Source organism: Dendrobates tinctorius, unplaced genomic scaffold (assembly GCF_039654945.1).
Source record: "Dendrobates tinctorius isolate UK_male_01 unplaced genomic scaffold, ASM3965494v1 ptg000107l, whole genome shotgun sequence".
Classification (NCBI taxonomy): domain Eukaryota; kingdom Metazoa; phylum Chordata; class Amphibia; order Anura; family Dendrobatidae; genus Dendrobates; species Dendrobates tinctorius.
The window spans coordinates 1,994,387-2,008,242 of NW_027361775.1; the positions used below are offsets into that span (position 1 = coordinate 1,994,387).

Consider the following 13,856-nt stretch of genomic DNA (forward strand, 5'->3'; position numbering starts at 1 on the left):
ATTGTGTTGAATCTAGTGAACCGACATTTTAAGAATAAAGATCTGGTCTGGTCTCTGGTGTAATTATTGTTATCCGACATAAAAGTGACAAGTGTGTGTGTGTGTATGTATGTATGTATGTGTATATATATATATATATATATATATATATATATATATATATATATATATATATATATATATATATATATGTATATATAATATTCAATATATATCATGAAGTTCTGAATTTTCCTTCATGTTTCTTAGGCACTCTTTGACTGGGTTGATATTGCCATGGGAAGAATCGAAACAATGACTCCAATAGGGACGGATCTAGAAACTGTAAAGCAACAGATAGCTGAGCTCAAGGTACTGAAAATCCGTTGTCTTGTGATGACCCCATCAGTATTTTGTTGATGATGTGTTCTTTTGGAAAGAGGTTAGTGATTTGTATGCCTTAATCCCTGCATCTAACTTATGAGCTGCAATTGTTTTTTGCTGCAGTATTTCAAAACTGAGGCATATCAACAGCAAATAGAGCTGGAAAGACTGAATCACCAGAAGGAGTTGTTGGAGAAGAAGGCGACAGATGAGAATGATAAGCTAGCTGTGGAGGACTCCTTCAAAGAACTCAAATATTTTTGGCAATCTCTAGAGGATAAGATTATCAACAGACAGGTAACATAGAATTGGTGTTTGCTGACTGATGGAGACAAGAATTCTGTATGGTGCAATATGAGATGTGTATGTTGGTTTAGCCTCCTGGGCTTTTAGGAAGGTAGCATGAGCTGTAGTGTGGTATTGATATATACTCCCTGTTTAAAATCCAGTGTACAGGTTTATTCCAGACAAGATGGGATTGAAGTGTACAGATCACTGGTGAGACCCTCGTTAATATTTTAGAAGCACTGATGAAGAACATTTGAATCGTAATAATCCCCTCTCTGGATCTGACCAATGGTGCACAACACATCAGTGCAATAAATAATAATGCTACTGCACCACAAATTAAACAAAAATAATCCTCCCTGTACCAGTTCAGTAGACATTACTTTTTTATTGTCCTCAAAGTTATAAAGAGCAGCGCATGTACTTTATGAACCTTTGAAACAAAATTAAAACTGAGCTCCCAGCATCAAACCTTATTACCTCTTCTCAGGATAATGATAAATGTATTATTGCTGAGGTTTTCATCACTGTGACCGCTATGGATCACAAGAATGAGCGTCCTACTTCACTATTTGAATGGAGCTTTAGACAAACTTTCCCATTGCTGCTCCATTCAAAGCCTATGGGTCTGAGGAAGATAGCCGAGCAATGTGCTTGACTGTCTTCCTTCAGTCCCATAGTCTTTGAGTAGAGAGACAGGATTCTTGCGCCATCAAACTAAGTGATGTAGGACCTTTGTTCTAATGATTCGAGGGAGTCCCAGCAGTGGGAACACTAGTGATCAGATAACAGGAGACTGCTTTCTTTATATTATTTATAGTATCTTTCATAGTTGTTAAGGTTTAGAAAAGTCCATTGAGTTCAACCTATAGTATTATTGTGTTGATTCAGGGGCAGTCAAAACCCTGACTAACTGGCTCATATCAGGGAGCATCTCCAGAGGTTCTTTGGCACATAATTTCTTGTGGGTGTGAGTATAAATATATTTTGATGTATTTTTACAGCATAAATTGGAAGGTGCCCTGTTAGCCTTAGGACCATTCCAAAATGCCTTGGATGAGCTACTGACATGGATGACCCATACAGAGGGATTGCTAAATGACCAAAAAACCATAGGGGGAGACCCAAAGACCATTGAGATTGAACTTGCCAAGCACCATGTGAGTAGGCCTCTAGCATATGACGTTTGGTGTGATCTCATATCAATGTCTATGATGACATCACTGTCACTTTATCTAGATTTCATTCCATGTTCTGTGGCCTGATAGGTACAGCATAAAAACATTACAAAAAATGCTGACACAGTGATTTTTATTCAATAAAGGTACTCCAAAATGATGTACTGGCTCACAAGTCCAGTGTAGAAACCGTACAGAAGGCCGGGAATGACCTGATAGCATCCAGTGCTGGAGAGGAAGCCAGCAGTCTGCAAAGCAGGTTAGAAGCTCTGGGCCAACGCTGGCAAAATGTCCTGGATAAAACCGAACAGAGGAGGAAACAGTTGGACAACGCATTATTCCAGGTGAGTGAAGTTTTCTTTTCCATTGCTGTAGAAAACAATGTGTAGATATTCAATAGTTTTCTTGTTTATTTGTTCTGTGACCTTCAGATCGTAGTATCGCACTGTATTTTGACCAAACATTACAAATAATTTTTTTTGAAGTCTGGTTATATGTTCAAGATTACTTTATTATTCTGATCAATTGGTCTTTCTCCATTGATTAATGAATTTATGACTATATGTCAGTGTTTTCTGCCCACCTGTTAAACATAAGTGACATTATTAGAGAGAATTAACTCATGGGATCACCATCTCCTGGGTGAGATGGGTGCTACAGGCACTCTCAGGCACTGTTCACACGAGGCAGGTTTGGTACAACCAGTTTTATTGGTTCCATACAACAAAGTGCAAAAAGATCGAAACAAAATCTTGGGCCGACTGGCCGCTAGCTAAACTGTCAAAATCCTGCCTCATCACATGTGAGCTTAGTGCACAGCTTCTAACCAAACAATTGCTTAACTTCCAGCAGCAAAAACAAAGCTTGTGAGAAATATCTGCCCTTTTATACCATACAGCATTGCAGGAGGGTAGCCAGGGTCATCATTGTCACCTGGAGTGACCCAATGGAGCAGTGAAATGCACAGTTCTATGCTACCCAACTGCCCGACTGGTTGTGTGTACTCCATCACACACTGTTCCCCTGGTCCTGTTACTCCTGATAGATTATTCCCTATTATTCCGTATAAAGAAATAAAAACAATTGTATATTGTAATGAATAGCCTCATATTAACTCTGATCTCAGGATGTCTATTTTCTGGAGTGCATTATATTTATAGTTCAATGGATGTCTCTTTGGTTGTGTTTGCCAAACAGTGTCCCCAAACACAAAAAGAGCCATATATTATAGGATTTCGGAAATCCACGTCAGGGAATATTTGAGTAAGCACTTAGGCACTGCACAGCATTATATTGCTGACATTTGTTTAACACTTATCTGTGCTGCGAAATTTAGGCTCAAGGTTTCCACAATGAAATTGAAGAGATGCATCAATGGCTGTCAGACACTGAACGTCACTTACTGGCTTCCAAGCCTGTTGGAGGATTACCAGAGACGGCGAAAGAGCAGCTTCAAACTCATCTGGTAAAAATCTGCAATCTCACAAAGTTTTTGAACGTGCCCCTGATGTGTTTATACATTTCTGCTATTTTAGTATAGTCGTATATAAAAACCTGACACAATGATACATAGAGAGAAATGGGCTATAATCGATTCTACATGGTGTCAAGCGATGATTTATTTTGTTTAGCTCACGAATTACAGTAAAGCACACTCGCCAAAATGAGCATTTATGCTGAGAAAGAGAACAGAGAGTTGTAAGGGTGCTTATATGTTACTGCTGTAATTAACCCTCCATTTCTAAAGTCTTCACAGGTAATTAAAGAGGCAATTTACGTTTAGAAAGCCTCTAGTCATCGTTTCTTTTTCAGGCACGTGTAGCTAGTTTTGCAGGGTCTTTTTTGCCAAGGATGGTAATTGCGCTCCGGTAAGATCTCCAAACCGGCGTACATGCAGTACACGATGGATGGGGTGGACGTTTATTTATTTCAGGAGGCCCCCATTTCATGCTTTGTTCTACCCGCTCCTCACATATTGTATATAGTCATATACAAAGGCAAATCAGAAACTCTGGCTGTACCTTTCTTTAAGTTATATGAATTCTTATGGGTGTTATGTGTTTCTTTTAGGAACTGTGTGCTGACTTTGAAGACAAAGAACATGTTTACAACAGTATAATGCATAAAAGCCAGCAAATGATGCAAAGATGCCTTGATGAGCCCGAGGAAAATATGGATCAAGATATTAATAATTTAAAGGAGAAATGGGGGTTGGTTGAGTCAAAACTCAGTGAGAGGAAAGTAAGTGTTAATGTGGAGTCAGATTGTTATTGTAAATGTTACACGCTGTTGATTTTAATCTTAAACGATGCTGAGAACTGGTGTACATGGTTCCTAATGGATTATCTGGCCCTGATTTTAAAGGGGTTGTCCGGTCTTGTGGTCAAAGTCTGCAGTCACTGGATGTGAGTGCAGACTTCTGAGTCCTTACAGTTTGTACACCACACACTATGGATTATCCAGTGTCACTGTCAGACTAGGCAGTCACATGACCGCAAGTATGCAATTTGCATACTTACTGCCACATTCCCACAAGACTTGTGTGGCCTTACGCAATTCACTTGTATTGAGCGAGGCCGAGCATGTCTAGTCGGCACTTGATTGCATATATGTAAATCACAGGTCTCGGCAGCAACATTGGAGAACCCTGACAGCTTGCTGCAGTGAGCCAGCACTATGGATTCAGAAGTCTGATGTCACATAGAGTGACTACAGACTTTCACCAAAAGACTGGACAAACCCTTTTAAGCCCCAGTACCACATCAGTGGCACCTGGAATAATAAATAGAAGAGAGAGAGATAGCTTTTTGTCAATTAGTGTTCGCTGGTTACATGTATATCCTCCACCCTGATGTGTCGGAGGAACTTCTGAAGCAATATTCAAAAAGGAAAGAAAAAATACTGAATCCAGCTAGGAATCTCAAAAGGGTAAAAAGTAAACTTTTATTTCATGAATTAAAATCAATTGTAGTTATACATACTGAAAAAAGTATAGCAGAGATATGCATTTTGGCAATAAACCCTAATCATGATATGCTGTAAGCTGCAACAGGACTTCCATATATAATGGAGTACTGAATCACATGGCAAAATATAGCCAATAGTCTGCAACTAGCAAAAAATTAAAAACTGTTGTGAATAGAACCATTATGAACAGCCATTTACATTACCTTAATCAAAAAAGGCTGAAAAAGTTTGTATGATGAATATTATAGTATTAGTAATAATAGGCAAGATCGTGTATAACATATAAGCCTGTAGGTGTTCGTGTTATTTGTTTTTGCGATTGAGAAGCAGCCGCTATAAGGTGTATCCATTTGTCTTCTTGACTTGAAAATTGTGTTACCTTGTCTAAAAATACAAAGTAAGACAAAGCTAACAGAGAGACTGTTATGCCTTAATTTCTGCATTTCACAAGCAATATTGATATAACATTTTCTTGCGAAGATATTTCCAAATATAAAATAATTTCATTTTATTTTAGTTCAGATAGTGTTAGTGTTATTGACAGAATGGTCTTTGGTATGACTTAACGTTAGTGATGAGCGAACTTGCTCTTATAAGGTGTTATCCAGCATGCTCGTGTGCTAACCGAGTGTCTTTGGTGAAGTTTAAAAATATGTTTGCGGCCCCTCGGCTGCATGTCCCACCGCTGTTCAACAGCCACAACACCTGCAGGGATTGCCTAACAAAGACGTAATCCCTAGACGCTTTTCATGGCCAGGAAGGTATTGGCGCTACGCTGGATGGGGGGCTCACGCCCCTCTCTTAGAGCCTGGATTGAATTGGTGAACTCAGTTATTCCATATGAGCGTACACTGTATCAAAATAGAGGGTGCCCGGGAAAATTTGATAAAATTTGGGATAGGTGGAATTCTTCTCATCTTACTCTACTAATGCGTAAGGACTCGACACCAATGTAAAATGTTAAGTTTTACATTTTGGGGCATCACATGGGGAATAATACAGTGCAAAGTGTTAGGCGGCGAGATAGTAGTTGTTGTAGTTGTAGTGTAGGGAACTCTTACGAGTCATATTCTGTTGAACATGTAAAGGAATGTACGATACTCAATGTTCCTTGTTTAATTGTTACTTGGTTTATTGCTTATATAATAACGCAAAACTTGTATAATCTTAGTTTATTATGCAACATTTATTGTCCTCTTGCAAATGCTCTGTAAGATATACAAATGTGTACATTCTATTCTGTGTTTAATAAACGAATTTAAAAAAAAAAAAAAGTCGTAATCCCTGCATGTGTTGCCACTTTCGAACCGTTGCGAGACATGCAGTCGTGGAGACTCAAACATATTTTTCAAGCATGCCGGAGTCACTCTGTTTGCACACGAGCATGCTGGATAACACATTATCCAAGCACTTCGCTCATCACTATGATAGCAGCTTGTCCTTTTTACTGAACAACACTTTTAATGAGAATAGAGACATAGTTTCTCGTTTTGTATTTTATCTTTAGGTAAAGTTAGAAGAAGCGCTCAGTGTGGCCACAGGTTTTCACTATTCTCTCCAAGACTTCATTAACTGGTTAACTCAGGCTGAACAGACCCTCACCATGGCTTCCCCACCAAGTCTTATTTTGGACACAGTATTATTTCAAATTGATGAACATAAGGTATGTAGACAATTTTTTATTTTATAGTTTTCACATAATCCGAATCGCTGAGTAAATATTGCGATTATTGAGTTATGGTACATCTTATCATTTTTCACTGCAGTGTCACTACACTAAAATGTATCTGAGCTCTAGGGCTGATCAATTCTCAGAATTCTGGAAGACAAAGAGTTTAGTATTCATGTAAAAAGATGAAAGATTTTCTATATTTTATCTATCTGACTACTATAATAATCAATTTGACTTGAAGAGTAGTCTCAAGTCTTATTTGTCCCAAGCACAAAAGTGTACCAAAATATATCAATCATATATTTAGTAGAATGTATTAAAGATAAGGTATGGAATATATATATATATTATGTCTTTGTGTGTTTTATTCTAGGTGTTTGTTACGGAAGTAAACTCGCATCGAGATCAGATCATGGAGCTAGATAAAACCGGCACCCATATCAAATATTTCAGCCAAAAACAAGATGTGGTATTAATTAAGAATTTACTGATCAGTGTACAAAATCGGTGGGAAAATGTGGTACAGCGTTCACTGGAAAGAGGTCGGGCTTTAGATGATGCTCGCAAACGGTCAAAACAGGTACAGAGTTTAGATATACTAGTGGATGAGTATCATATCTTGGGATCTTATAAGGCTTGTGCTCAGTAACATCTTCATTTCATCCTCAGTTCCATGAAGCTTTTACTAAACTTATGGAGTGGCTTGAAGAATCTGAAACATCTTTAGACTCAGAACTTGAGATTGCAAATGATCCAGACAAGCTTAAGACACAGCTGACACAGCATAAGGTCAGAGATTTCTTACAAAAATTTCAATTTTGGAGAGCATGGTGTATATTTGGAAAGGTTGAAAATAACATCAGTTCCAGCACATAATCCTATCATGTATATCAAAAGGAATGATGTTAAAGCAAGCTGTCTTCTGTTAGCTGGCTGCCTCATCGGGGGTACGGAGAAATTAAAGGGTGGGCGGACCTCAAAACGTGGTCGGTGGTCGAAGCACTGCGGTCCCCGGGAATCTTCTTGGGGGCTGGAGAAAATGACATTGTGGGTCAGAGGTTCCCTATCCCTGCTGTATAGCATGGGTTATAACTGATAAACCAACACATACCATGAATCCTTAAGTAGTGTCTTGGTGACAAATAGGTTAAAGGGAATTAATTATATTGCGTCAACCTTTGTAAAGACTATAAAATGATTACAGTTCAGTAGTAAACTCTGTTCCAAGAAAAAACAAACTCCAATGTATGCTTAAAGGAGCTGTCCACTTCTCGGACAACTCCTTCTCAATCCCTATGTCTCCAGTGCCGGCTCCATTCCAGTGGTGTCTTCACTGTCTCCCAGGCCTCTTTGTCACTTGATCCCTACAGCCAATTAGCTCTGGCTTCGCTCTCTCCTCCTAAGGACGTAATTGACATCCGGCAGAAATGAGATGGCAGACGCCGCTCTGACACCCTCCGCCTATCTTATTTGTCTAAAGGAAAGTGAGGCTAGCACTGATTGGCAGCAGGGATCGTATGACATTGTTATGCCTTGGGAGAGACTGTGCTGACATCACTGGAATAGTGACGGCACCGGATGGGAGTATAAAGGCCCCGTCACACACAGCGAGAGCGCTGATTTTGTGACGCAACAGCAATCTCACTGTGTGTGACATGCATCAGCAAACCGCCCCCCGCCCGGTATCACTGATCGTGAAGGAGTGTCCTGGGCCATTTTTTGATCGTTGGTCTCCTGCTGGCCAGCGTTCATCGCTGCGGGTGGCAGCGGGAGACCAACGATCAGCGAGCTCCCAGCGCTGTAAGCAGATGCTGGGAGCTGGTATCCAAGATAAATATCGGGTAACTAAGCGTGCGCGTCGCTTAGTTACCCACTGTGTATCTTGGATACCTGCGTGCTCGCGCTGGGAGCTGGTATCCAAGCTACACAGCGGGTAACTAAGTGACGCGCACGCTTGGTTACCCGCTGTTTATCCTGGCTACCAGCTCCCAGCGCGAGCACGCAGGTATCCAAGGTACACAGCGGGTAACTAAGCGATGCGCGTGCTTAGTTACCCGATATTTACCTTGGATACCAGCGTCCTCGCTGGTCTTGATCGCTGCTGAGAGCTGCCTGTTTGACAGCTCACCAGCGATTGTCATGTAGCGAGGCACCAGCGATCCTTACAAGGTCGTATCGTTGTTGGGATCGTTGGTGCATCGTTTAGTGTGACGGGACCCTAAGTTTATTATTTTACTAGGGAGAAAACATAGCGATTGAGAAGGGGTTGTCCGAGTATTGGACAGTCCCTTTAAAGGGAATGTCAGGATGATAATTTTCCTATTGAATCCACGTGTAGATGTACAGTGGGTACGGAAAGTATTCAAACCCCTTTAAATTTTTCACTCTTTGTTTCATTGCAGCCATTTGGTAAATTCAAAAAAGTTATTTTTTTTTCTCATCAATGTACACTCTGCACCCCATCTTGACTGAAAATAAACAGAAATGTAGAAATTTTTCTTTACCTCTCTCACCAAGGCTCTTCTCCCACAATTGCTCAATTTGGCTGGACGGCCATGTCTAGGAAGACTTCTGGTGGTCCCAACCTTCTTCCATTTAAGGATTATGGAGGCCACTGTGCTCTTAGGAATCCTGAGTACTGCAGAAATTATTTTGTAACCTTGGCCAGATGTGTTCCTTGCCACAATTCTGTCTCTGATCTCCTTGGCCATTTCCTTTGACCTCATGATTCTCATTTGGTCTGACATGCACTGTGAGCTGTGAGGTCTTATATAGTCAGGTGTGTGCCTTTACAAATCAAGTCCTATCACTTTAATTAAACACAGCTGGACTCCAATGAAGGAGTAGAACCATCTCTAGAAGGATCACAAGGAAATGGACAGCATTTGATTTAAATATGAGTATCTGAGCAAAGGGTCTGAATACTTATGACCATGGGATATTTCAGTTTTTCTTTTTTAATAAATTTGCAAAAATTTCTACATTTCTGTTTTTTTTCAGTCGAGATGGGGTGCAGAGTGTACATTAATGAGAAAAAAATGAACTTTTTTGAATTTACCAAATGGCTGCAATGAAACAAAGAGTGAAAAATGTAAAAGGGTCTGAATACTTTCCGTACCCACTGTGTGACTGTACAAGATAAAAATGATGAATGATTTGTAGTTATCTGATGTGCCAACGCTGAAAATTCAAACCTTAAAGCAAGTTAGCCTGGAAGTGCAATGGGGGGCAATGGGTTTTGATGTACAAATATTATGTCAATGCCTCCAATGCAATTCCAGGTTAATTTGCATATGACTTTAGAGTCTGATTTCTCAACACTAGCATATCAAATGACTAGGATACCCATTTATAGAATTTCTATAAGGCTTTTCTCATCTGTTTAAAGTAGACTTTTAGTTGACTTAAGAGGTGTAAAGGTACCTCATTGTAAGTTTCAAGATTTTGTAATACACTGTATTAGGAGTTATTTTCTTGTTGCACCTGTCCAGTGAATTACCCACAGGGCACAGTGTTGCGGCCCATTTTATGTTTAACAGCTTGGAGTCTATGTGATCTGAAAGTAAATCTAATGAAATGCTCCATTTACAATTATTACTAAAATGGCAGTTCAGACATCGTGGGAACATTTGTTGGAATCACTAAACCATGAGTACTAGATTAATAATTGCAGATCTCATTTTTTTTCTTCATAGCCTGCGGCCACAATGTTGGCTGATGGATGATTCCAGAAAGTGCAAATTTGTTTTGGCTTTATGGAAGAAATAGCATTTTCCATTTTGACAAGACTGTGCTACCTCTGATGACCTGCCAATGTATTAAGTAATATGTATATTATATATCACACCACTAAGAGAAGTATAAGATTTCTCTGGCACCACAGAAAGCTAGCTTATAATATAATCTGTGCTTCATCTCTCTGTAAAAGATCAACACATTTGTTTGGAAGGTAGACCTTATGAGCAATAGTTTCCATCAGAACATTATTAAGATGATGTATTGCAGTTTTGTACTGTATTCTCCATTTTGATTTGCATTTTTATTGCTCCAGTCCTTTTGCTGCCAGAAGGCTCTATCTCACATTTGCTGTCATAAAGCCATTGTCAAGTATCTTGTGTTGCTCTCCTGTCTCTTGTACCATTATGGAATTTTGGGAATAGCTGTTTATTGCAATCCACAGGAATTCCAGAAAACCCTGGGAGCCAAGCACTCAGTCTATGATACCACCGCAAGAAGTGGACGATCGCTGAAAGAAAAAGCTACACTTAGTGATGATATCCAAAAACTTGATGACATGCTCAGTGAGATAAGAGACAAATGGGATACAGTTTGTGGAAAGTCAGTGGAAAGGTACGTGCAGGAGAGTTCATATTACAGTCATCTCCTAAAAATGATGAACCATGCTGCAGTAAAAAAGACTCGTTTATGTTCCAACATCTGTTGAAGTATCTCTGATTGGTTGAAGTTGACATCAGATGAGGTGCAAGAGAGGTGGATCTTGGTCTAGGTTCACTTCTGTGTTCATATTCCATTTTCATTTTCTGGATAATAATGACCGCATCGGATCTGACACATGATGGAAGCCATTAGTACTTGGCGGACTTTATTGACTATAATGAGGTCCATTTGGTTTCTATCATGGTGTCCATCATTTTACTGTCACAAGTCCCTTCCCTTCCCTACCCTACCTTAGATGTTCTATGATAAATGTAACTTTCCCAAGGATAACTATACATGTTATGGGCAATAATAGTAAATGAAGAAGTTATTCCTATGCCCCGAATATTGAGTTCTTCAGTATAGTGTTGGACTTTTTGTTTACATTTTTGTTTTTTTTTATTTTGTGCAGGCAAAACAAACTAGAAGAGGCACTACTGTTCTCTGGCCAGTTTACAGATGCTTTGCAGGCCCTTATTGACTGGCTATACAGAGTGGAGCCACAGCTAGCCGAAGACCAACCTGTGCATGGAGACATTGACATTGTGATGAACCTCATTGACAACCACAAAGTAATACTGATAAAATAATAGAAATTCAGTGTTTGGCATGTTGTCTGGGGCACTTGTCTTTTAACAAAGTAGATATGTCTGTGCTTTTCTCTCTAGGTTTTTCAGAAAGAGTTGGGCAAGCGAAGTAGCAGTATCCAAGCACTGAAACGTTCAGCTAGAGAGTTAGTGGAAGGAAGTCGTGATGACTCCTCTTGGGTGAAGGCCCAGATGCTGGAATTAGGCACCCGCTGGGAAACTGTGTGCACTTTATCTGTGTCCAAACAGACCCGACTAGAAGATGCATTGCGCCAGGTGGGTTTTAAGAGGAATTAGGCATTAGTCTTACAACATTCTTTTACTGCACTTACATTTATGAGGTCATTTCTGAGTAGGAGTAGATGTGATACCAGTACTGCCTAGTTCCTTGTTATAATAGTGAAAACTAACTGTAGTGTGGGTAGACCTGGCATATTTATTAGGTGGCTTATGAAATGCAATTAAAATAAAATGTGATCTGCCTATTAATGCTGAGAAAAATTTAGGCCTGATACAGACGGTGAGGGATTGCTTTTTAGGGCTCGCTCACACAAGCTTATACATCGATGATTTATCAGATAGCACTTGGACAATGTTGTTCTATGGGGCAGTGCTAATATGTGTTTTTTTTCCTCATCCCCAACCAGCTTGAGAAAAAAATTGTAGTATGTTGCAATTTGCAACGCAGATCAGATTCCACTTACCCATTCAAGTCTATGGTTTCATGGAAAACATCAGACTATACTCGGATGACCTCACACAATGGAGACGATGGAGAAATCGAGTTTTCTATCTTCTCCTCACCTGTACTGTGGTTCTCTCATCTGAAAGAATCTGATCTCACTAAGCTGACACTCTGCCCAAACTCGGTTCAGAATTTGATTGGAGTGTCAATAACATATTTGATCCGATTCTCTTGCATGAGAAAATCTACGCTCGTGTGACCCTGCCTTACGCGGAGTACACATTTAGTTTGATCAACAGCGACCTGTATTAAGATTTTATCAAATTATGTCTTATTGCAGGCAGAGGAGTTTCATGCCGCAGTACATACCCTGCTGGAATGGCTGGCAGAAGCGGAGCAAGCGTTGAGATTTCATGGTCTTCTCCCAGATGATGAAGAGTCTCTGAAGACCTTAATAGACCAGCACAAGGTGAGCAGAAAGAAGCCTTTTAGCTTAATTAGTGTAAAGCTTACTTGCAGGAAAGGTTAATGTGTCACTATGGTTCTGCATATCAGAACAAAAACACGTGAGCAACGAAAGGATCCCAAGCTTCCAGGATGTCTTTATTAGGGAAAGGCATGTAAAATCACAACATACATGGTGTGTATTTTAGAACAGCAGTAGAGGGTGGAAAGAAAATAGAAGTGTTACTCCGCTATTTTTCAGGCTCCATCTCCTCATTACCCGATAAAGTTTCCTTACTGCTGTTCTTCTCTGCGGAGTGCTAACATTTTTTGGACATATTGGCACAGTTCCCTGCTGGAATTTTTGTTCCATTTCCACGTGATTTGTAGTATTTATGAGGTTGTCATGGAAATTATTTTGTTATTGATAAGATAATCTTTATTGTTCAGTCTGTGCTACGAATAATTTCCTGTGGAAAAAACGAGTGTAGACAGGTCTTTATTTTCTCACAAAAGCACAAGTCATCATATAATGATAGTAATACACTCAAGGCTGGCCTCAGAGATGGCCAATCTGCACATAGCGTATCACCTGTCTGACCTGAAGGAGGCGCTACTGGTACTGATGTCTTGGGCACCCAGCGCTTTCAGCAATGATCAGTGCACTATTCCATGCACAGGATACAGCTATACTACCCTATTAGTTTAGTAGTTGTACTCAGCTGACTGACTGTGTTCTTACAACACCCACAACAGTGATATCTTTTATTATCTGAGCATTATGTAGTACGCCATAAGGGTGGCATCAATAAAAGTCATTGTACGATGCACCTTGAAAGAAGACTAGACCAATTTTATAACTGAATAGTAGTCTTAAACTGATCCTAAACATGAGCTGTTTTACATGGATCACTCAAATGTATTTGCTGGGAGATTAAAGGGTTATTTCCATAAAACAAGCAACAGTGTCATTTACAGGTTATTAAAATTCATCTCTGTTCTCAAGAGTGGAGTCATTTTTTTATTCTATTGGTTGTTGCTCATTGCTAAGTGCACCAGTCATTTCTACAGGCTAGCGGTGGTGGTGGCCAAACCTGCACAAATATGTACAGTACAAGCTCTTTCCATTAGGTCAGTGGGCACCAGCCAACCGGCCAGCTACTCAGATAGGCCTTTTCAGAAATTATGTCATTCAAATATTATATAACATTATTTCTAGAAAGGCCTCCCCATCC

The 13,856-nt window shown here is 39.8% G+C and overlaps 1 protein-coding gene across 8 annotated transcripts in view; it reads left to right on the forward strand.

The window, feature by feature from the left end:
* DST (dystonin) overlaps window positions 1-13,856 on the forward strand; it is a 732,471-nt gene that overhangs the window by 641,591 nt on the left and 77,024 nt on the right. For all 8 annotated transcript variants that reach the window (XM_073589123.1, XM_073589125.1, XM_073589124.1 and 5 more), the window contains 13 exons: window positions 250-351; window positions 487-660; window positions 1,656-1,811; window positions 1,976-2,173; window positions 3,166-3,294; window positions 3,900-4,070; window positions 6,304-6,459; window positions 6,842-7,048; window positions 7,138-7,257; window positions 10,649-10,818; window positions 11,318-11,477; window positions 11,574-11,768; window positions 12,518-12,646. In XM_073589123.1, the coding sequence (XP_073445224.1) occupies window positions 250-351; window positions 487-660; window positions 1,656-1,811; window positions 1,976-2,173; window positions 3,166-3,294; window positions 3,900-4,070; window positions 6,304-6,459; window positions 6,842-7,048; window positions 7,138-7,257; window positions 10,649-10,818; window positions 11,318-11,477; window positions 11,574-11,768; window positions 12,518-12,646 (2,067 nt within the window). The remainder of the gene's footprint in view (window positions 1-249; window positions 352-486; window positions 661-1,655; window positions 1,812-1,975; window positions 2,174-3,165; window positions 3,295-3,899; window positions 4,071-6,303; window positions 6,460-6,841; window positions 7,049-7,137; window positions 7,258-10,648; window positions 10,819-11,317; window positions 11,478-11,573; window positions 11,769-12,517; window positions 12,647-13,856) is intronic.